General features: G+C 46.2%; 1 protein-coding gene across 6 annotated transcripts in view; it reads right to left on the bottom strand.

The window, feature by feature from the left end:
* The window catches only part of TP53BP1 (tumor protein p53 binding protein 1), a 767,880-nt gene that overhangs the window by 404,631 nt on the left and 341,175 nt on the right, over positions 1–22,074 (bottom strand). For all 6 annotated transcript variants that reach the window (XM_078683313.1, XM_078683315.1, XM_078683318.1 and 3 more), the window contains one exon: positions 11,775–11,927. In XM_078683313.1, coding sequence (XP_078539439.1) covers positions 11,775–11,927 — 153 coding nt within the window. The remainder of the gene's footprint in view (positions 1–11,774; positions 11,928–22,074) is intronic.

The following is a 22,074-nucleotide window of genomic DNA, read 5'->3' as shown; positions in this document are numbered from 1 at the left end:
CCCCACCGTTCCTAGCATCTAAGGGTACCTTTTTCATCTGTTATGATAGAGCATACACATGGCTGCCCCCTGATTTCTCGGGCACATGTTTTGTCTCGTTCCTGTTGCCTCCCACCTACACAGCCTTGGCAGATTACCACAAGAAAAGAGTAGCCAGAGGTGTCTTCAGTAAGGAAGATACTGCAGGACAAGAATTGGGAGATTTCTTGAAGGGTTTTCTGCCGTTTTGGGGAACTATGGTGAACAGCAGGAACATACGACAACTGACGAGAGTGGTTGAGTCCACCGTAGTTGAAACTGCCGGTGCCCTTAGTAACTTGACTGCTGAGCTCCAGTCGGATCGTCTTATGACTCTCCAGAACAGGGTTGCGTTAGATGTCATACTTGCAGATCGAGGTGGGTATGTAAAGTGATCCAATCAAGTTGCTGTGTTTTCAATGCTCCGACAGTGTACCAGGCCATTTCCAAACAGCATAAAATCTCCGAATCTATACACGTGGATAAAGGAGATTGGTCGTTGATGGGATGGTTCTGGGAACTGTTATCCACATGGGGATGGAAGACTCTGATGGTAATTGGGGTGATCTTAGCCATCCTTTTCCTGCTCTGTCTTTGTGTACAGTGTGCTCCTGCTATACGTGTCTCTGTGCTACATCGTGTGTAAGGAAACCTCTATCAAAAGACGTGCTAAGTAATAGGATGCTGCTACAGCAACATCTTGATGATCTGATGAGTATAGACCTGGACTCAGACTGACATGGGTTTAGGTTATTGCCTATGTAAGGGCAAAAGGAGGGGCTGAGGTACTGAAATTCTGAACTTTGTTATAAAAGTCGTCTTATCATGACGATTTTGGTATCAGCAGACCGAATATGGCGAGTGCAAGATGTATGAGTATTTTCGCCCTATTCGAGTGACGAAATCACCACGAAATCAGGGAGTCCGTACTGAACCCTCGGGTTCCATCTTGCGTACGGCAGCCATTTTATGGTTGCCCTCACATAGGCTGGCGACAGTGGCCGAACGAGTCTCCAAGCACACGTACACCTTAGCTGTCCTCTGAATGACCTGAGCGGGCGACCCTCTTGCCCGAAGCCGAACTTGTTGAACCAGTCCCTTTCCCGGTAGCGGATCAAGATTACGGATCGAGGCACAAAACACCATCAAACCTTTTATTGCGCATACCTATGTCTTATCTTGCTCACACCTGTCTCTGCTCCTTTCTTTATGATCCGTTTACGATGGGGATGTGCCCGTTTTTATGGTGGTTTTCATCGACCTGTCTGATGAAGAATGTTGGGTTTGACCAATAATTGCTTATGGGCTGGACAAACTGAAAAATGGGCTTGTCATTATGATCCTGCCTTTTCTTTTTGTAAAAACATGTGAGTGGTCAACTGTAAATTAGGAATATTTGCCTGAAGCATAATATTTGGTATAAAAAGGGATGACTGGTTTTTGTAAGAGAGCAGTCTCCTGAGAACATACACTGTGTTGTACTTCTAGGATCTCTGTTACAGGCTGCAGCTAATAAAATTGATCTTTGACGTCACCAAGAAGTACCCGCGTCTCTGTACTCTAAGACAGGTGGACCCGGAGACTAGGGCGTTTCCCCTGGCGCGGCTGGGTCTTAAATAACCCGGTTCTTCAACTCCTGCAAAGGGGATTGAGAGGGAAGGATTGCCACCTCCTATGGTCCACCTTGGTCTTGGTGACCAGGGGCGTAATATTCAGGGCCCACTTGAGTTCAGGAAGCAGGGAGATCCAGACTCCCAGGTATTTGAAAGACAACCTGCGCAGGGGAATATTCTTCTGCCAGTCGAAGCAGGCACGGGACGGATGGAGTGGCAATAGAGTGGACTTTGCCGGATTGTGCTGCAGGCCTGAAACCCGTTCAAAGTTAGAGAGGGCATCCAGTCATCGTGGGCCGAAGCTCTCGTGGTCCGCCAGAAAAAGGAGGACATCATCGGCGTAAAGGGTCTTCTTGTCGACCTGAAAGGGGTCCCAAGCCCACCCGCGGATGCCGGAGGCCAATGGCTCCATTGCTAGCGCGTATAAGAGTGGCGAGAGTGGGCAGCCCTGGCAAGTGCTCCTCTGGATGGGGAATTTCTCTGAAAGCACCCAGTTAATCAGGACCCTCGCTGTAGGACTGGAATAAAGGACACAGATGAGGTGCCGGAACGGAAGGCCAAACCCCATCACCTCCAACACGTCCTCCAAATAGCTCCAATCCACCGTGTCAAACGCTTTCTCAAAATCAATGAGGAGCAAGGCCAGATACGGGGTGAGACGGTGGAGATACATGAGGGCGAGGTGGAGGCAGCATATACAGTGCCGAGTGCCACAGGCAGGCATAAAAGCATTCTGGTCCGAGTGGACTAAGATGTGTAAGTGGGGGCGGATATGCTGAGCCAAGACAGTGGCAACGATTTTCACCTCGGTGTTGATAAGGGAAATGGGGCGGTAGTCCGCACAGGCAAGGGAGGGTGGCTGTGTCTTTGGGAGGACCACAATGGTGGCCACGTCCGCTTTGGGGGGAAAGGACCACGTGGACACCACGTGCTTGAACAGCGACACTAGGTGCGGGACCAACAGATTGTGATAGGTTGTATAGTATTCTTGGGGATAGCCATCCGGCCCAGGCGTTCTGCCCGAAAGCAGGAGTGAAATGGTCCGGTGTATCTCTTCCGCAGAGAGGGGGAGATCCAGGGTCTCAGAGACTTCCTGGGGAAGGCGGGGCAGCTGGGTCCTGGTCTCTAACAACATTGCAGCCAAAGAGGCCACGGGAGGCCTGGCAGCGTATAGATTGGCATAATAACCCTCAAAGGCTTGGGCGACGGCCCTCAAGGTAAACGGCCGCATCCCAAACCTCCGGAATGAGGCGGTCAGCTTTGGGGTACGAGACTAGGTTGTGGAGTGATTTGCTATTTTTATCACCCCAACCATAAACGCGCGCCACAAAGGAGCACCAAAGCATTTTAGCGGAGTCCAAGGAGATGTGACAGATTTCCTCACTAAGCAGAACAAGTTGTCGGGTGGAGTCAGCGCTGTCATTATCGGCCTGGGCCGCATCCAATTGCCCAGAGTCGCATGGTGCTGGGCAGACCCCTGCCGCCGGAGCCGGGGATTGAACCGTGATCCCCAGCGTCCGTCGCCCTGGCCGCTGCGCAACACCTCTTCCCAATAGTATAGTAGCCTTGCCTGCTTCCCACAACGTACCCGGCGATGAGACTGATCCTGAGTTGATCAAACAGTATTGCCTATGCTCCTGCTCAAGGGAGTCAACAAACTACTTGTCCTGCAGAAACCAGACATTCATATGCCAGGTCGTACAAACACCATCTGGATGAGTCCCGAGACGGAGGGAGACAGGGGAGTGATCTGAGATGCCCCTCGGCAAAATAGTGGCCCCGGACACCAACTGACAGTTGGAGGCCGGCACTAGGAACAGATCGATACGGGAGTGAGTGTGATGGGCCGCCGCAGTGTGAGTGTACTGGTCCCGACAGGAATTCCACATCCGCCAAGCGTCACAGAGACCCACCCAGGGCAGAGGAACAATCAGAAAGAGGCTTAGGAGAGGGTAGACGGGATTCAAAGGGAGCACCTGATGTGTCGCGCGGCGGGTGCAGTACGGCATTGAAGTTGCCCCCGATGACCGTTAGACCCGGAGGAAAGGTGGAAAAAAAGCTTGTGAGGTGCCGATTTGTTTTCGTTATTTAAAACATAAATCAAAGGCATTGTTACTTATAATGCCAATAGCTCAAACTCGCGTAAATGCGGGACCTATTGCATTGCAAATGCTTGTTTTCTATTAATTCAGCTTCGCCCTTGTGATCATTATTTGTTACTTTTTTTGTTTGAAAGCGGTGCTCAGTTTTGTTTGCCTGACTCCACTAGCCACTGCAACAGTGGTGGGGACAAACTCATTATGGTCACTTGGTGTTAAAGAATTCATACTTTGAACCCAATGCCAATCCTTATGTGAAATCAATTCAATTTAATAGTTGTCTGTCAGTGTGTAAGTTCTTTGTTTGTGCCTTTTGACAATATCACAATTGTTCTTACCAGCTGTCCTGCAATTGTCCTATCTATTGAAGAAAAAAAACATTTTTATCTAACTTAGCATGTGAGGTAGCTGCCATATTTGAGCTTAGTGTCGCCCAGTGCCCACGGCACTGTACAGACCCCCAGCATTGATGAAATCTAGAAACTCTGTGGAATCTAGGGGTTTGGCTTAAGGTCATCCCACCTTTACTTCCTACCCATTGCACCTTGCAAACCTGAAAGTATTTGTATAAAAATTCCCTCTAACTTATACACAAAAATATTGTAGATCTACGAGGTAGCAACAAATGTTTTACCATTATGGGTTCTCAGACCTCTTTCAAAAATAATGGTACCCTATTTGTGCAGCTAGGTCTGTCGCATATAGCTGGAAAAACCAAAAAAGGTGACCATATTTAGATGACATTGCCACAGAGTCGTTTTCGACTGTCCCTTGCTGGTATGATAGGCTCAGCCACACAATTACAGATCTCAGCCGCATACGGACCATTCCTTCCCAGAAATATGTAGAAAATGTATGATTTATTACAAAGTTTGAGGCTTGCGGGCCATTGTGGGTAAGAAAAGGTAGGGGGACCCAAGCAAGTGACACAATTCTTCCTTCACCTGGGTGTCTAGTTTTCAGAAGAGTCTGAGTTTGGGAGATGTGCCTGATTGGCGGCAGAGCCTGGGTTAAAATTCTACAGCTACCCACAAAGCCAAATGGGGTCTTTTTCATATCCAACATTTGGAGTCGGATGTTGGAGCCTTTTCGGTCCCAGGCGCTGTGCCCAGCCATACAAGTGGGTATTGTTTATATTGGGAACATTTGGAAACATACAATAAGTGAACATGTATTTATTATCAACTGGATCTCTCCATGTTTTTGGCCTCTAAATGTAAGACAGTGTGCAAGAAAGAACACAATTTGCAAAATGCCCTCTGAAGCAAATGACAGTATGGGAAACCTTAAATTCAGAGTTGTAAAAAAAACAACACTAGTCTAAACCCACTGTATTGAGTACATTTGAAAAATATGTTACCTTCACACTAATTTGTCATTCATTACATTTTACCACATAAATTGCTGCATGGTCGGTACATAATGACAAATCATATAAGCTGCAGCTCAATTGTTAGCTCTGCATAATGCTTGTTGTTGGACAACCCACAACCATTATGTATCCCAGAGATCAGAAGGGTCTGACACATGTTAACTTTTGTTCGTAAAGCCACAATCCAGAAAATAATTAAAGATGAAAACTTTACCAATTGCTATTGTTGCCATTGATTTTAATTTTTAATTTTTTTTATTTCAATGATTAGTTTCTTAGGGAGAACCATTAGTGATCTGTATAAATAACCCCTTGTTGAATACTGAATTGTGTCACTTTACAGAAATGTATATTTTTCTGAGATCACCCATGGGTTTCACTGCTGTTTCGACCACAAACTACAGGTACACCAAAATAAATCAAATAAAAGGAACGAAAACTGACTAACAACGAGAAAAATGCAAACACTGTAGTGAAAAAAAGGTTGGTTTTCTTTATCCAGTAAGCTTGTTCCTGAAAGCTAGGTCAATGGTGATCTTAGCACAGCAAACCTTCACTTCCTTGCACAGGACTTTCCCTTCCATTTCCCCACAAAACAGAATACAATTTTGTATATTTTAACTATTTTCTCAGTTCCCACCAGGTGAATCCACAAACCCCAGGTATCCCTAGAATACCCAAGATGAGGGAAAAAAATACACACATTTATTGAGGATTCATTTTATGGAAATAAGATTATGAAAGTATGAGGAATACCTACCATAAATATGAAAAAAGGCTTAGCATTCTAAGGGGAAAAGGCTTAGCAGCCAAAAGGTTAACCTCACTTGTAATGACAATACATGGAACGAACAAGATGTTAAGAATTGACAAGTATGAAAGGACTATGGAGGGATAAATTATTTTCAAATATGTTTACACAAATTCCTATTAAGGCCAATGAGTAAGTGCATTAGCTGTGCAACATGACATTTAAGTTAGCTGAAGAATGCAGGTATGGATGATTCCACCAGGTAACACATGGGGTCAGTAATATAGTCTCTCAAACAGTCTTTCCAATAGCAGTGCGTGGGAGCGTCATACCCTATGCACAACAGTCCCTCTGGTTGCCAACCTGAGAGGGCTGTATGTGGTCTTCCAAACCCTGCCCAAGCCCTTTGGTGGTTGATGGTCTGCATCCTGGTGTCAATAATCATCTTCTCTTGGAAAGTACTCAGGTATGTACTCCACATTGAACTGTTCACAGTGTCAGCTGTTTCCAAAGCTTGATCCTCTTCATGACCTTCAGTCTACTTTTCCAAGCCTAGCAAGAACATGTACAGATAAGCTGTACTGACACTTTGAAAGAAGATGAAGACTGATGGTAGGTTAGTCAAACTTCCAGTGCTACCAGATTTGCAATGACCTACTCTGAATTTTCCACCATCAATGGTGCTGTTAGCAAGGGCTCTGTCGGCTAGGAGCTGCTGCTGATTGAACACCAAGGAAGTTAGATTGATGTATAGCTAACTTCGAGCACTGAGCAGGTCAGTACTAAAGACGATATGGCAAGCACAGCTGTCGTCAGTTGCACTACAGAAGTTGGTTGTGTGAAAGTCATCGGAGAGCAGAACCGAAGAATCTGTAGCTGTAGGTCCACAAAACAAACAAACGGGCTTACAGCTGATATGGGTGTGGTCAATAAGGCTGAAGATGTACCTGTAGATGATACGACTTAGTAAAAATTCAGATTTTTAAAGCAGATTTCATCAGGAAAGACCATAGAAGGTTTGAGGAACTGGATGGATGTATCATTTTGCATTCTGGAATAATACTATTCATTTTTGAAGAGGGTAGATGACTGTTTTTAATTAGAAACCAATCTGGTAGGTGCTGCTTTAGAGAACTGCAACTATGGCATCTCCATGTAATTTTGGTATTAGTGGAAGTGCCTAGAGATGCACTTCAGACCGAATCATTCTGAGAAGAGCGGTCATCCCCAGGAGAGGAGGAAACTTTTTTCTCTTCAAGAAATAAAGCATGTCTCCTTACTCTGTCCCTCATAGTGTTAGAATGGGAAGTTTTACAAATGTCGCAGAGAACAGGCTTTGTTCTCAAGATAGGAAGTAGGTGCAATACAAATGAGGATCATGGACAAAAAACCTTCCTTTGACCAAAAGGTGAGCAGTCCATAAACAGAGACATTTTTTATCTCATTCAGAGGTGGTTCTGATGTGATGAGAAATGATGACTACCATGCAATCTCATTAATAATCTGACTAATTAATACTCAAATGAGCTACGGTGGGCTCTAGAAGAAGTTGAGGGCTGAGCAAATTCACCTCATTTGCTGACGGTTGGATGCACTCAAATTATGCGAACGAGCTACTAAATATACATTACTGAGTGCTGTTGTCTCGTTCAACTTTCTCCTACTCCCCCAGTGCAGGCAGCGCATTACCCACTCACCCACACAGCCTTGTAACATGGAAAGATGTGGCACTGGGAGACTGCAGCAGCAAAGAACACCACCATGAAGGTGGTGACCATTGAGGAAGGTGATGAATCACAAAGCTAGGGGCTGCAGAAAACACTGCCAATGTAAGGAGCTGAGGCCGTTGGCATGTAACCTCTGCCTTTAGAGTGCAGGTTCTTTTAGTGTCGGCCCACCCACTCTCACATTTTAAGCCAATTCACCTGATGAACATGTTATTTACCTTCTGTAATGTTTTATTCTGGTAGAGACTCTATCTAATTGCAAATTCCTCACCTTAGAATATTCTCCAGACATCAGAATATACGTCGGTAGGTGGCAGCAGTGGCTCTGCGTTGACGCTGTTCGCATCACATTACAGGGGCCACCTTCTCACACTGACCATCAGTTTCTTTCATGACTATTTCCACGCCAAAAACACAGAGTTAGAAAAATTTGTGACCAGTATGCAGAGTGTAACAAGCTCTTTTAGGTGAAGAACCCAGTTCGCAGAACGAAGAGGATGGGAGGGTCGGTAAGGAAATATTCAGTTAGACAGAATCTCTACCAGAAAAAGCGTTACCTCAGGTGAGTAATTTGTTCTTCTGATAGAGACTTCTAACTGCATATTTCTCACCTTAGAATAAAGCAATACTTCCCCGGAGGTGAGTCGCAAACTGACAAACTAAAAAAGCCCTGGAGCATTGAACCAGCAAAGTGCCCATCTCGAAAGAGCTAACTGTCCAGGCAATAGTGTTTCATGATCATCTTTGATTCCCTGTCCGGTGGAGTGGTAGGGAACGCGCTAGGCTTGATGTTGGCAGCAGAGGCTGCACCACCAGGCTCTCGAGGTCGGGTGCTAGGTCAAGAAAACCGAGTCCCCAGCAGCGGGCAGTGGCAACAGACAATCATCTTGTGCACTGGAATACCTGTGCAGGGCTTGGCTTAAGCCCCCATAAGGATATCGATGAGGGCTTATTAGTGGAAGCAGGGGTCTGGAGAGGATAACCATGATTGTAGCACCACCGTCAAGACTGTGCCAACCTGGATGGAAGGGAGCTGACCTCTGCTGCCCTCCTCACCATCATTGAGATGGACACACCTTCCTTCATGGCAGGTCCCATAAGCCGAGACCCAGCTACTCATACTAGTTACCCTCACAGTGGTAGTGGGCCAGTTCACCAGATGCATCATGAAACTGGTAGCCCAAAATTTAAATCAGCGCAGGGTCTGTCAAAGGACAAGGGCAACATGTTCAAATCAGATTATTGACATGGTGTGGTCTGCGGAGTCAGTCTCTGAGTCAGAGAGGAAAATGGGTTACACGTCATCGGGTGGTGCCGACGCGTTGGGATGACATACTCTGGCATAGGTCTATGCGCCGGAGTCAGTCAGGATCCATCAGCAGATCTAGGGGTTTTAGCTGGTGTCCGGATTGAGCTCGCTGGCGGTATCTCAACTGGGGCATCTCTCTGCTCCATGGGGCCCGAAAGCGCCCCAGAGGGAGTCGTTGGCCCCATGACCTGATGGAACTCCCTATGTTGGGAAGGAGATGATCTAACTCCAGGGAATTCAGGAAGTGCAGAGCAGATCAGGCATCTGGCTCCACAGGGCAAGAGTGGAGCCTAGATGCACAACGTCGAGAGAGGGACGCTGAAGAGCGCATCGACTTCTTTCTGTGCTTCTTGGACTTGTGTGACTTAAATAACAATAACTTCGATTTGGAAGACACCCGATTAAGAAACTGACTCTGTGACTGGGCCTGAGATCTCCCTCTAGATTGGGAATGACTTGGAGCCTTCTTGTGCAACACGGCTGAGAGCTTTAAAACTCCCTTTTGGATCACCTTTGGTTGCATTGACCGACAGTCGGCGCAGGCCTTGAAGTCGTGGTCCAAACCTAGACGCCAAACCAAGTGGGGAGAAAAATCAGAACACTGTCTGTGGGAGACATGTCCTTGGCACACTGGGAACAATAGCTCAAAAAGAGTCAACAAAAAGGGTGAAAAGGTGGTAAAAAAACGATGGAGGTAGCTCTCTGGATTCAGTCTGTTGGGGCAGAAAAAATGAACTTATGTCACCATACCAAGATGGCGCCTTCATAGGCGCAGTGCACGTCTCTTCCAATGTGGACGGCGTATGCGCCGACACCATCTACCGGTGAGCAGAGGTACTGCTCAAGATTTTCCAGATCCAGTCTAAAGCCTGGGGAATATTTTAATATGAGGAATCTATTGTTAGGAGTCTCTATCAGAAAAATCAGGAAAATGGCAACAGAAAACCACAGTCAAAAGGAAAATCCTCAGGATGAGATAAGACCTGCTAAGAATGATTCTGTTAGCCAGATCTGCTCCTCCTTTACTCCTTTGATTGCTTAAATATTTATACTTTGCCCTTGTCTTGATTCAGTTCAGGCCCACTCCCCTACCTCCATTGTGAGAGCTCCCTTGCTTCTTGGTCCTCTCTACGTTATACCCCCTTCTGACCCATGCCGTTTTGTCTCCTTTGGTAACCCACTCTGTTGAAGGCATGGGCACCCGCAGACATTTTTCCAGGGGGGGGGGCAAATTTTAACATCATCACCATCCTCCGACATGATGTGTGCCAGGTGAGGCACAAGAAACACTGGGGCGCAGAACTGGGATAGACTCTATTAAATGCCAGGAATCCAGGACATGTGACTGACCCTGCCACAGGCCAACAAACACCGCCTGTAGGGAAAACGCTAAACTTTCTGACAAGGTGCTTTATCTCGGTCTGCTAGGTGTGCAGACTTCCGGGTCCTCGATCCAACACCAATCAAGGCTGTCTTCAGCATGATTCGATTTTTATCAGAATACTTTAAAACAGCCTATGATTAAAGCACAAGATTAAATATACTGTATGCACAGTGTATGTTAGGGATTATTTGTAGCACACATATTTACCAATATTGGCTTGTTGGTGCTAGAATTCATGATAACTTGTATCCAAAGTTAAAGCACAAAGTCAAAGTTAGTAATAAATAATGCAGCAATCACACACGCTAGTGATTGGCCAATGCTTGCTCCCTTTACTAGAATTCCCCAGGCATTGCTAAATTTTACACACATTCAATTAACTTATACAAAATAAAATGTATAGGTCCAAATGTTAGCTATATTTTTTAAAAGAAACTTAGAGTCCCTCTACGTGTAGTTAATGTCAAACTGACAGCGTGCTCACGTTTAAGGATACAATAATGGCCAGCTCCCTTATGCGGAAGCCCGGCACCGTAAATGTGTGGCACATGTGGAGCCTGCAGCGGCAGCACATCACAGGTCTAGGGATGCGGAGTCTTACACAGGGGTCGAAGTGGGGGGAAAAAAAGTAGGGGAACAGTGGGCGGAGAATCAGAGGGCGGGAATAACCCAAGGATTGGATATGTGGGTGGAGCCAGAGGTGTGGCCAGAATGCACAGACATCCCAATTTTTAGTATTTGTTTGGCATTTCACTGCCCAGTTTAATCAACCAATGAATACACATGATTATTTAAGGTTATAATGAGTTATTGACATTAAATTATATTCATAAAGTGGGATATGCTTCTAATCACAGAGTGTAACAAATACGATAAAATGTGGAAACACAAGCCATTTGTCTCCGAGCCATGGAGTTTCTGTCATCAGCACTTCTCCCTTTTTCCACAAGAGCAGATCAAACATGAATGGCAAAATATCCTAGTTTGCAAATGTTTTCTCTAAAATTATGGCTCTGCCATATTTGCCTCATAATGCAAGATCTGCTGCAGGATCTGACCATTTAAACGAATAAATTGTTTGTAGCTCAAACATATCAAGAGTTAATATAAAATGTGACTTGTGTTGCTGCGGAGTGGATGGCCTATTGCAAAGGTTGACTGGTCACCTTTCAGGGGAACCCCTTAGTGTCCAAATAGATACACAGGTGAACATGTGTCCCTTAGTCTGATACATAGGCGAGAACTGGTCCCTTAGAGGAGTACAGGTGCCTCTTTGAATCTACTACGAAAAGAATATCACAGTCTTTAGTCAACAGAGACAGACTAATTCCACCTAAAATCTGCAAACCAAATAGTACTCTTCCTGGTAATTACACCATTACCGCTACATAGTTGACAGGTGAATAGTGAAGGACTCAATTCTGCTAATGAAAGTACTTAATAGTACACTAAAGAAAGATTTAATGGCATCACACACCCGTACAAATGATGGACACATTACCTCAACCACTTTCCGCTCCACCTCTTCTCCATTCACATAGTACACATCGGTGATCACTCGTGTGACAACTGTACGAACTTCACGAACGGTCCTTACATGACGGTGATGACTTCGGCCTGGATTGAGCCGATGAACCCCAAACTCTTCTTCTACCTGATTTAACATGGAAAAGAACCAATATATTTAAAGGAAACACAAATTGTACTCAAGAAATAAAAGGTCAATTATATGCTGTGCACAAAATAATCTCTTCAGAGTCTGCATCTTCTGTAGACTCAGATTTTTCTGCAAAATGTGAGTATCCAAACTACTGTATTAAGTTTCATCAAAAGCATTAGTGACCTCTATGCATCATTTGTGACTAAATCTCCAACTGTTCTCCATGACACTGCAGAGTGCATAAACCATAATTTTCCAAGCCCTATATCTCAGATTTAGTTTGGTGAAGACAACACATGCTGGAGAGATAGGGAGGACTGCCATAAATTATCTTAGGTGTTGTTTTACAACATCAAGGGAACCCAATTAATGGCCGAGCAATTATTTTCAATGACCAACGGTCCCTTACACTTAAACAATATTATTACTGTAATTTTCATAGAAATACACTGATATCTATGTTTTGACTTTCTAACTGGACATAATCATTTTAATGTAAACAATTAGGTCGAACATGTAAGTGGGGCATTTAACAAGAAAAAGAAAAAGACTGAGGCATTGAAGTAGTTAGGCCTATACAATAATTCAGTAGTTAGACCAACAAACATAGACTATAGCACAATTGTTAAAGAGTAAGGTTGTGTCAAGGTGCAAGGCGTCAACTAATATTCATTATTAGTTTGCAGTTAAATTTAGAACTCCGCTGAACTCTTCTCATACCAATCCTGTAGCAGTATCGATGATATCTACTAGAGACTTGAATAAACCAGAAATAGAATTGGAAACCAAAAAAGGTAGACAATACGTACATAAAAACAAGGCACGGATCATTCTGTTGCAAACAGTTGATTACAGTTCCAAATCTCGAAATAGCCCTAACGGAGGCACCCCATTTAACAAACCTGCATTTAATTCGAAAATAATTCATGTGTGTAGCCCCTATATCGAAATATGCAAATTGGACTAAATTCTTCAAAAGCTCAACCTCGGAATAAGAAAACTCTGGCCCAGTCAGACATTCCCATAATTGGCTCTATAAAACAACCCACCACTGGTGGGGACATTCTCCATCTTATAACAAAAGCAAGTAAAACACAGCAGACAAATACAGTAGAACCACCCAGTGTCTCCGATAATGCCGTCAAATATTATTTAATATAAAAAGCATGTTTACTGATAAAATGAATGCCTTCAGGCAGGTCAACAAAAACCCAACTTCCAAAATCTGTTTGTGTTTGTACTTGTTTATAGTTGCAGTAAGCGAGCTGAATGATTTTTACATGAGCACATAAAAGGTATGTTAATATAAAGAGTTCCACAACAGTAACAATGACCCATTAAAATAGCAAAGAGGTATCCATTTTAGGGCCAATACGAACATGTTTTCGTCCGAACTAATAAAGAAAATATCTTAAATGCCTCAAATTGGAACGAAAGGGTTTTACATACAGTAACAGTTATTCAATTTACATGAAGTGGAAAAAAAGCCTCCTAAGCACTTGGAGCACAAGAATTCAGAAATGTTGTCTTCCCACTTAAAGAGCTCTCAAGAAACCCTGCAATCTGGCATACCACTGAGATTAACAATGTGTCTATCCTAGGACCGCGTAAGAGGCCCTTCCTGTCCTCTGGCCCTGGGGAGATGGTGTTATTTAGGTAATATTATCAAGCATTTTATTATTTGGAACAAATGATAATAGACAGTTGACTGCTCTTATGATGAGCTAACTGGCAGTGTCGACAAGCAGTAAAAAATCTCCAGTCATTGAGATCTCGGTTGTTTCAACTGCAAACAGAAAATGATCATGCAAACACAGTGGACACCAGCAATATCACAGAAAATTCATCCCTTTCCTTCATCAGAAATTGGGCAAAAAAAAAAGGGCCCCACCAGATGTTTCAGTGCAAGGATCTTCTGGAAATGACAGTTACAATGTCAATACTGTACCACAAGTAGCCAAAATATTCAAAAAATGTATCAAACTAGAAATCTTAATTGTTGGTACCAGATTTGTCGCAAGATTTGCCCCTGCCTTCTGGGTTTAGACACTGAGCAATCAAGTCTCAAGTGAGTTGCCTTAAAATCCTGAAGATGTTTTCAAAGTAAAAGCTTAAAATAACATTTCAATGGGATACAGAGCCAGTCAATTAAAATTGTGAAGGTTCTTGAGTCTTGACGTTTTGGAAGAAATTAGTTACTTACGTGCAACTACAGCTCTCCAGCATTGGTATCTTTTATATATTTACATGCTTGAATCATTCCCAGTCATCACTCTGGGAATCCCTCTTATATGAAAATAGTGGCATTAGGTGTACAAATATAACACACACAGTATATAATGTAGAATGGCCATTTGCATTAAACAACATAGCATGTTTGAAAACATATCCACCTCATTTGAAAGAACCCACACTTCAGGTAATGAGGTGGAAGCTTAAGCTCTCCTACTGCCCCAGAGGCCACCGTAGCTCAAATGTCAAAGTACAAGTGTGACAACAGAATACAATGACCTTTTGACCAGGGAGGAGGGAGGGTTGCATATGAATATATAAAAGATACCAATGTTGGAGAACTGGAGCTACAGGTTAGTAACTGATTTCTTTTCCAACACTGGATCTTTTATATATTCCTATGCTTGAATCAGAATAGCAAGCAGTACAAATAACAGAACAGAAGAAAGGGGGAAGTAGGCTCAGGACTGCTCGTCCCACTGCAGAGTCAGCCTCTGCATCCATGTCAAGGCAGTAATGCTTCGTGAACGTATGCCTGCTCCTTCAGGTGGCTGCACGGCAGATGTATTTCAAGCTCACCCCAGCATAGAGTGCTGCAGTTAAAGCAATGCTCCTGGTGTAATGCGCACTCAATCTTCACCGAAGCGGCCACTTTGCTTTGGCATGACAGAAAGCAATACAGGCTGAGAGCCAACATGCTATCCCGTGTTTGGGCAAGACTTGACTTTTTCGTGGTTGATCACATTATAAAAACAGCTGGTCTGATGTGCTTATGTCCTTTGTCTTGTCTATACTGAATTTGAGACATCTTTGCAAATCTAAAGAATGCAATGATCTTTCTGATTGTGAGGATGGATTGGGAAAAAAGGATCTAAGAACGACAGGCTCATTCAAATGGAATTCAGTAGGCATCTTAGGACTTTAACTCCTGCATTAGCGCTGCGTGTATAACGCTCCTCCTGCTCTGTAATTTTAAAAATTATTACTTTACTTCGCTTTATCTTGTTTTGCGCCGAGCGATCGCGCTTTTAATTTTAAATTGTCTGCGCCGCTTAGGGGGAATTAAGGGAGCTCTTACCCGCACTCTAATCGCTGTACACCCACATTTGTGGGATAGAAGGGACTCGGGGGCACTGTAGAAGCATCGCGCCGGTTTCGAGCGCCATTTTGGAGTGGGGAGAAGGTCTTTCCTCACTGGGCGCCATCTTGGGTGGGGGAGAGCCACTCGCCCTGCCAGGACCCACGCGATACCCCGCCGGCCATATAAGATGGCCGCTAGACAAGTGCGCAGCGACGGTGCGCAGCGGGTGCGCCGTAGGGGCGCCGAACGGAGGTGCGCCAGAGGTAAGCCCGTTTGCACCCGTTCGCGCATCGGACGCGCTTAGGGCCGCTACCTCGGGCCCCTCTGGCCCACTTCCCATAGCCTACTCTCGGGCTGAGCTACTCAGACTCAGACCCTGTCAGAACCCGGTCAGGCAACCAACTATGAGGCGAATTTCCTGTGGGCTGCTTAATGTCCGATCCCTTTGCAAGCACTATACGGAAATTGCCTTCCTCATCGAATCAGAAAAACTCGATGTCCTGTTTCTCACAGAAACGTGGACTCGGGAGGACTGTGAGGTTGAGTTGGGCCTAGCCTGTCCCTCAGGCTATAAAATCAGTCACACCCCACGCCCACTCAATCGAGGAGGGGGAATCGGGTTCATTTATAGAGACTCGCTGACCCTTTCCCAGCTAAAGATTCGAGAAGTACCGGGATTTGAACTGATGGGTTTCACAGTCAAACAGCAGGAGCTGATACTTTGCTCGGGTGTCCTATGCTACCGTCCCCCGGGACCGGCACCTTCCATATCGCTCCTCATTGACCTGATCTACGAACTCTCTAGCTCCCACTCCAAGTTATTGATTCTTGGTGATTTTAATCTGTGGGCAGGCGGTTCACTGGACAATGCATTCTCTTCCCGTAGTCAAGCATGCACGGATATCAATCTGGAACAGTTGGTGAACGCCTCCACGCATCAGAAGGGTCATATTCTGGACTTAGTATTTGCGGATCCACTATGGGTATCATTAGATGATATTAAGTGCCAGTTTTGGACAGACCACTTTCTGATTACGTTCTCTCTTTGTTCAGAGGACCATATCTCACGAAAGGCTGGACTATCTCTAGCCAAGCTAGAGAGACCTTGGTCCCGAATTCTTAAAACCTCTCCACTGCCGAACATCTTAGGTAAGGACTTTAAGCTTGGCAACACAGCTGAAGAGAGTTATACTCTCTTCTGCCAGTCCGTATCGAGCTCGCTGGATAAGTTTGCACCCCTTCGGAAGTCACGAGGGAGGGTGAATCGAGCTAGCCCTTGGTACACGAGCGAATTACGCCAGCTTAAACTTGACTGTAAACGCGCAGAAAGGGCCTGGAGGAAACAGTACTTAGACTCGGAGAAAACTGTATTCAGGTCCGCTATACAAAAATACAAGGCTCAGATCAAGATGGCCAAAGTGACCTATCTTGAATCTACCTTGAATCAGGCCCCTAACAAGGCACAGGCCCTCTTCAAAATCGTCAGGGACCTTGCCCACCCTACGTGTGTGGCTAGCGCCGTCCCCTCATCGCAAGCTCTCTGTGACTCACTTGCTGAGGCTTTCGAGGAGAAAACCCGTAAAATCCTGGAGGGTTTGCAGGACCCAGTTAAGTCCACTACTGGTCTGGGAGCTCCGGAGGAGGTGGCCAGTCGACCCCTGCAGAGGGCTGCTCACCTCTGTTTGGAAGCTCCGGCCACGCCTTCCAGTCGACCCCGACCAGAGGACCAGGCCCTCAGCCTGGGAGCTCCGGCGATTGAGGCCAGTCGACCCCAGCTGAGTAGCTTCTCCCCTCCCTCCTTGGACCCGGTCCTCAGCCTGGGAGCTCCGGCGATTGAGGCCAGTCGACCCCAGCTGAGTAGCTTTTCCCCTCCCTCCTTGGACCCGGCCCTCAGCCTGGGAGCTCCGGCGATTGCGGCCAGTCGACCCCAGCTGAGTAGCTTTCCCCTTCCCTCCTTGGAGGAGTTTGGCAGCCTTGCCCTTACGATTTCATCCGGCTCGCCTCTTGATCCTCTTCCTCCAAAACTCTGGAAGGTGTTTCAGGAGGACCTCTTCCAGCCCTTGCATTCCATCTGTTGCCAGTCGTTTGAAACAGGGACGGTACCGGGCTGCTGGAAGAAGGCAGTGGTATCTCCGCTCTTAAAAAAACCTACGCTTGACCCTGTTTGCCTTTCCAACTACCGACCAATCTCCCTGCTTCCTTTTCCAGTCAAAATCATGGAAAAATTGGTTAACCGCACTCTGTCCGGCTTCTTAGAAGGGAACACCTGGCTGGACGAGACGCAATTCGGTTTTCGCCCAGCTCATGGGACGGAATCCGCGTTGGTGACCGTGTTAGACAATCTGCGGGCGCGAGTCGACAGTGGTCGGGCAGCCTTTTTGGTGCTGCTCGACATGTCGGCCGCGTTCGACACGGTCAGCCACCTTACCTTGATTTCGAGGCTGGAAGAGTGCGGGGTCAAAGATAAGGCCAGGGACTGGTTAATCTCCTATCTGGACAACCGTCAGCAACGGGTTTCGCTCCCCCCCTTCAGTTCAGAGGAGCGGAGAGTAGGACAAGGAGTACCTCAGGGCTCAGCCATCAGCCCTTTACTCTTTAATATTTACCTCCGCCCTCTAGTCCAGCTCATCAAATCATTTGGGATCTCCGCATTTAACTATGCGGATGATACCCAGCTGGTCTTTTCACTGGAGGGACAGGATGCAGTCCCACTGGAGACCTTCCACCGGTGCATGCAGGCTACAGCGGAATGGCTCCGTTTGAACTCATTATAGTTCAATGGAACTAAGACAGAGGTCTTGTACTGCTCTAACGACCGAGTTCCCCGAGATCTCCCAGACGATTTTTGGCCCCCGTCATTTTCAGAGACGGTATCAGCCGCACAATCGGCACGTAATCTGGGTGTCATTTTTGGGGCCAACCTGCAGCTGGATCTGCACGTAAATAAGACCACCTCAACGTGCATGATGTTGATCCGCATGCTGCGCAAGGTCTTACCCCTCCTCCCTGAGCAAGCCAGGCCCGAAGTAGTGCGAAGTACCATCCTAAGTCGACTCGACTATTGTAACGCACTACTTCTGGAGGCCCCGGTAACACTTCTGGGCAAGCTCCAAAGGGTGCAAAATATGGCTGCCAAACTCGCCCTATCCCGCCCCTATTACAGCTCTGCCACGGCAGCGTTACAGGAACTCCACTGGTTGCCGGTCCATTTACGCGTTCGCTACAAAGCAGCGTGCATTGTGTTCAGGGCTATCCATGGCCTGGGCCCAATCCCTTTGCGGAGAATGTTTGCCTGGTACCTTCCATCCCGAGCCTTACGCTCCTCTTCATCCAGGCTACTAATAGTTCCGCGTTTCCCGAGAGTGAGGATGGGTGGCCGATCGTTCAGAGTAGCGGCGGCCAAACTCTGGAACTCCCTGCCAATATCCCTGAGAAGTCTTGAGGATCTTTTAGCCTTTAGAAAGGCGCTGAAAACCTACCTCTTCCCTAGAACAGGCTAGGCTGCTGAATTTGCTGGATCATGGGTCGAAGCGCCAGGATGCCCTTGGTGGTGACAGGTTTTGCGCTATATAAGTATACCACAATACAATACAATACTTTAGGCTTGGTTCTATCACTTTGTCCTTAAGTGAACCAGAGAAAGGGTTCTCTGATTGTGAATGCCTGAATCTCTCCCACTCTCCTACCGGATGTCAGAGCAAATAGTAGTGCTGTCTTCCATGAAGCAAATTTAAAGTCCGCTCTATGTATTGCCTCAAAAGGAGGCAACATCAGCTGACTGAGGACTGTATTAAGCGCCCACGGAACTGAAGGATGTTGAAGAGGTGGAAAAGCTCTGAAGAGATCTTTCATAAATTGTTTAATGAACCGTTGGAAAAACAGAGTAGACGTCAAACTGTCAGTTTGTCTCAATCTGGAGACTGCAGCCAGATGGTCCCTGGCTGAAGAATATTTGAAAAAAGAATAGATACTGGATGGAATGCTGAACAAATCGAACATTCATCCCCAGGCACAGATCTGGGTTAAATCCATCGATTTTTTGCTCACCATGCCATTCCAGTTTGAAACCAGCCATATGCAAATCAGTCTTCGCCCTGCTCCCCATGGGAATAGACTAGCTCAACCTACCAGGCCAGGTACTGCCTGGACCAGAAACATGCATCCTAGGACCGGTTTCGGGGGTATCACCCCATATCAGCCAGGCAAGCTTGAATCCGATGGCATAGCGAGCAAGGGACCCACATCTGGCATACCCTTAGAGAAAGAGGGCAATGGCAGATTACAGCTGCGCCACTAAGTACTGAAAACGGTGCATGGGCCAGTGGGCAGCTGCTAGCGGCTTTTATCCAGATTATTTATTGGCAAGGTGAGCTGGGAAAGAGAAGGTACAAGTTTCCCATCATGGGAATTCGCTTGGAGTGCGTAAATATTAGAATCTCTCTGCAAACATGCAACATCTCCACAACCCTTTCTATAGATTAATCATTTTTAAAAATACAATAATAGCCTAATTAGAACAAGAGTAAATTTTGCACAAAACACCACTTTTACCCATTTTTAAAATGAAAAAATACAGCAAAGTGGAGCTTCTTGACAGGCATAACACACAGCTATGTGTATAGTTTACCTGACACTGCACATTTTAGCGTTCCAGAAGGTTGGAGCCTATCAATCATGCAGTGCTGGTGTCAGTGAGGCAGTTCGTTTTTGATGGGAAACAATAAAAGGAAAAGTCACAATCGGCTATACTTTGAAACAAGCTAAAGCACACACTGCCTTGGAAGTGGAGTTCAAAATCATAAAAGCGTGTAGAAATTTATGATAATGCATACCCACTTTTGTTCCAGTTCCAAGTTTTTTTTAACCACCGAGTACCCCATTAATTACTATGCAACCAGGGCTGCTGTATGACTGACGGCTACCTTTCGAGTGGTGATGGGACAACACCTGGAGTCTGACCTCAAAGAAGTATTCCTTTACTGGAAGTCCTGTAAGATCCTATCTAAGGAAGAGGGAAGGAGCGAACCAACCCTGCAGGAGGAATGGACTACTAACATGGGAAAGAGCAATAACTCCTGGAACTGTGGGGATTCGCAGCACTGCAGAAGTGTCCCTGTGCTAATCGCCATGTCACAGTGGCGGCTGATGACTTTTGAAAGTGGTGAGGCACGAGAGAACTTTCCACTTACACACTGACTGAAAGAAGCGAGTGAGACAATAGCTACAAGAACCGACGGTCTGCATTGCGCAACTTGAAAGCCAATCCCGCCTTCCCCGTTAAAGCTACACTGTGCACAGTATATAATACTGTATGTATCCTTGGAATGGGTATGACATCGCACAAAAAGAGATGTAAATCATGAACTTGTCATAAGGAAGTAATTCAGGCTAAAACAGCACTCCTTTCCTGATTAGGAACCTGTGCCTGCAGTCCGCCCGGCTGAAAACACAGCTCATGGTGGTGCCTGCTGAAGTTCACATGTGCGGCTGACCATCGCAAGACAGTGGCCAATCTGACATGCACACTTTATGTTTAGGCAACCACCTCTGAGTGTACAGAGACGCAGTGCACTTTAAATGGTCATGTGACCAGTGACCATTTTTTTAAATGCATGTTTTCTACAGCTGCTGCTCTCGCAGTGGGCGGGGCGACGTTCCTCCACCCTAGAGGAGGAACCGCTGCTGCCTTGTCAGCAGTACTACTGCAGACATTTCACTTGCGCCTTGTGATAAAGGATTACTCCCTAGCCACAGCACTAGGACCGGAACTATCTAAACCTAAGAAAGTTCTTGGCAGGAACTGGATTAGAATTACATCAGAAGCCCTTGACCAGGAGCTCAACTCAGTTTATAGCACTGCAGGTACCTTGCCTGTCCTCTCGGCTGAGGAATTTCCGAAACTGCACAGGGGCTGCCCTTGACATTGCAGCCCTCTGATAAGTAGGTGTTGTACTAGATCCATAACCCCCGCACGGTGCCCACTCCTTCCTGTGTACATACCATACTACCCCCTGCGTTCCTTGCACAAAATAAGCCAACATGCCATGGTGTTTTGTAGTGGTCATATGTTGTTGCAGTTTTATTAGGAATACATGTACATACTTTGCATAACCAGGTCATAAATCATACTTGGTGAACTGTTTTCTTTGTGTCATAAATCACATGTGTGTTGTCATACATTGTGTCTGCCATAAATCATCTGTACATTGTTAATTAGCCAATTATACTGACAGTTCTTTGGTTTGTTCGTTTTTGCAGGTTTGACTTGTTTCCTGTTCCTTTGTTCGGTTGGGTTTGCACTCTCTTTGCGCTTCTGTCACGGAGTTAGGCCACAACTCGCTACCTTGTTGGACTCTTATTGTGCCCTGCCATCTGGCGGGTGCTGGGCTGCAAGCGCAGTCTCTGTCTGCTACCCCCTTTTGGTAGGCCAACTCACCCAGCCATGAGGCATCCCATAGTGACTGGTCTTCGCGCCGCCCTTAGGCCAACTCCACCAGCCGTGAGGCATCCCAAGGTGAGCTGTCCTATACCGGCACACCGCCCTCCGGTGTGCCTATGTACCAACCATTGTCCTCGTAGCTCTTCGCCATCGACTTGCCTTCCTCCCAGCACTGCGACACAGCTGTTCCTTAGGTGTGGGTGGGACAATATTCCGCTGGCGCCGATGCTGCTCCCCCGCTCCACGAAGATAGGAGCTTAACTGGAGGGGCAGCTCTTATATGGCCCCAGGCGTTTTCCCGCCTTGCTGTTGGGTTGCCCCTATTGAGGGGTTTGTAGCCCACACTGGCCCCCATTGGCTGATTGGCTGGGGGCATTCTGGAGAACGCT

Source organism: Lissotriton helveticus, chromosome 3_1 (genome assembly GCF_964261635.1).
Source record: "Lissotriton helveticus chromosome 3_1, aLisHel1.1, whole genome shotgun sequence".
Taxonomy (NCBI): domain Eukaryota; kingdom Metazoa; phylum Chordata; class Amphibia; order Caudata; family Salamandridae; genus Lissotriton; species Lissotriton helveticus.
Note: the sequence above shows the minus strand (reverse complement) of the source record. Positions and strands in the feature narration are given on the sequence as shown.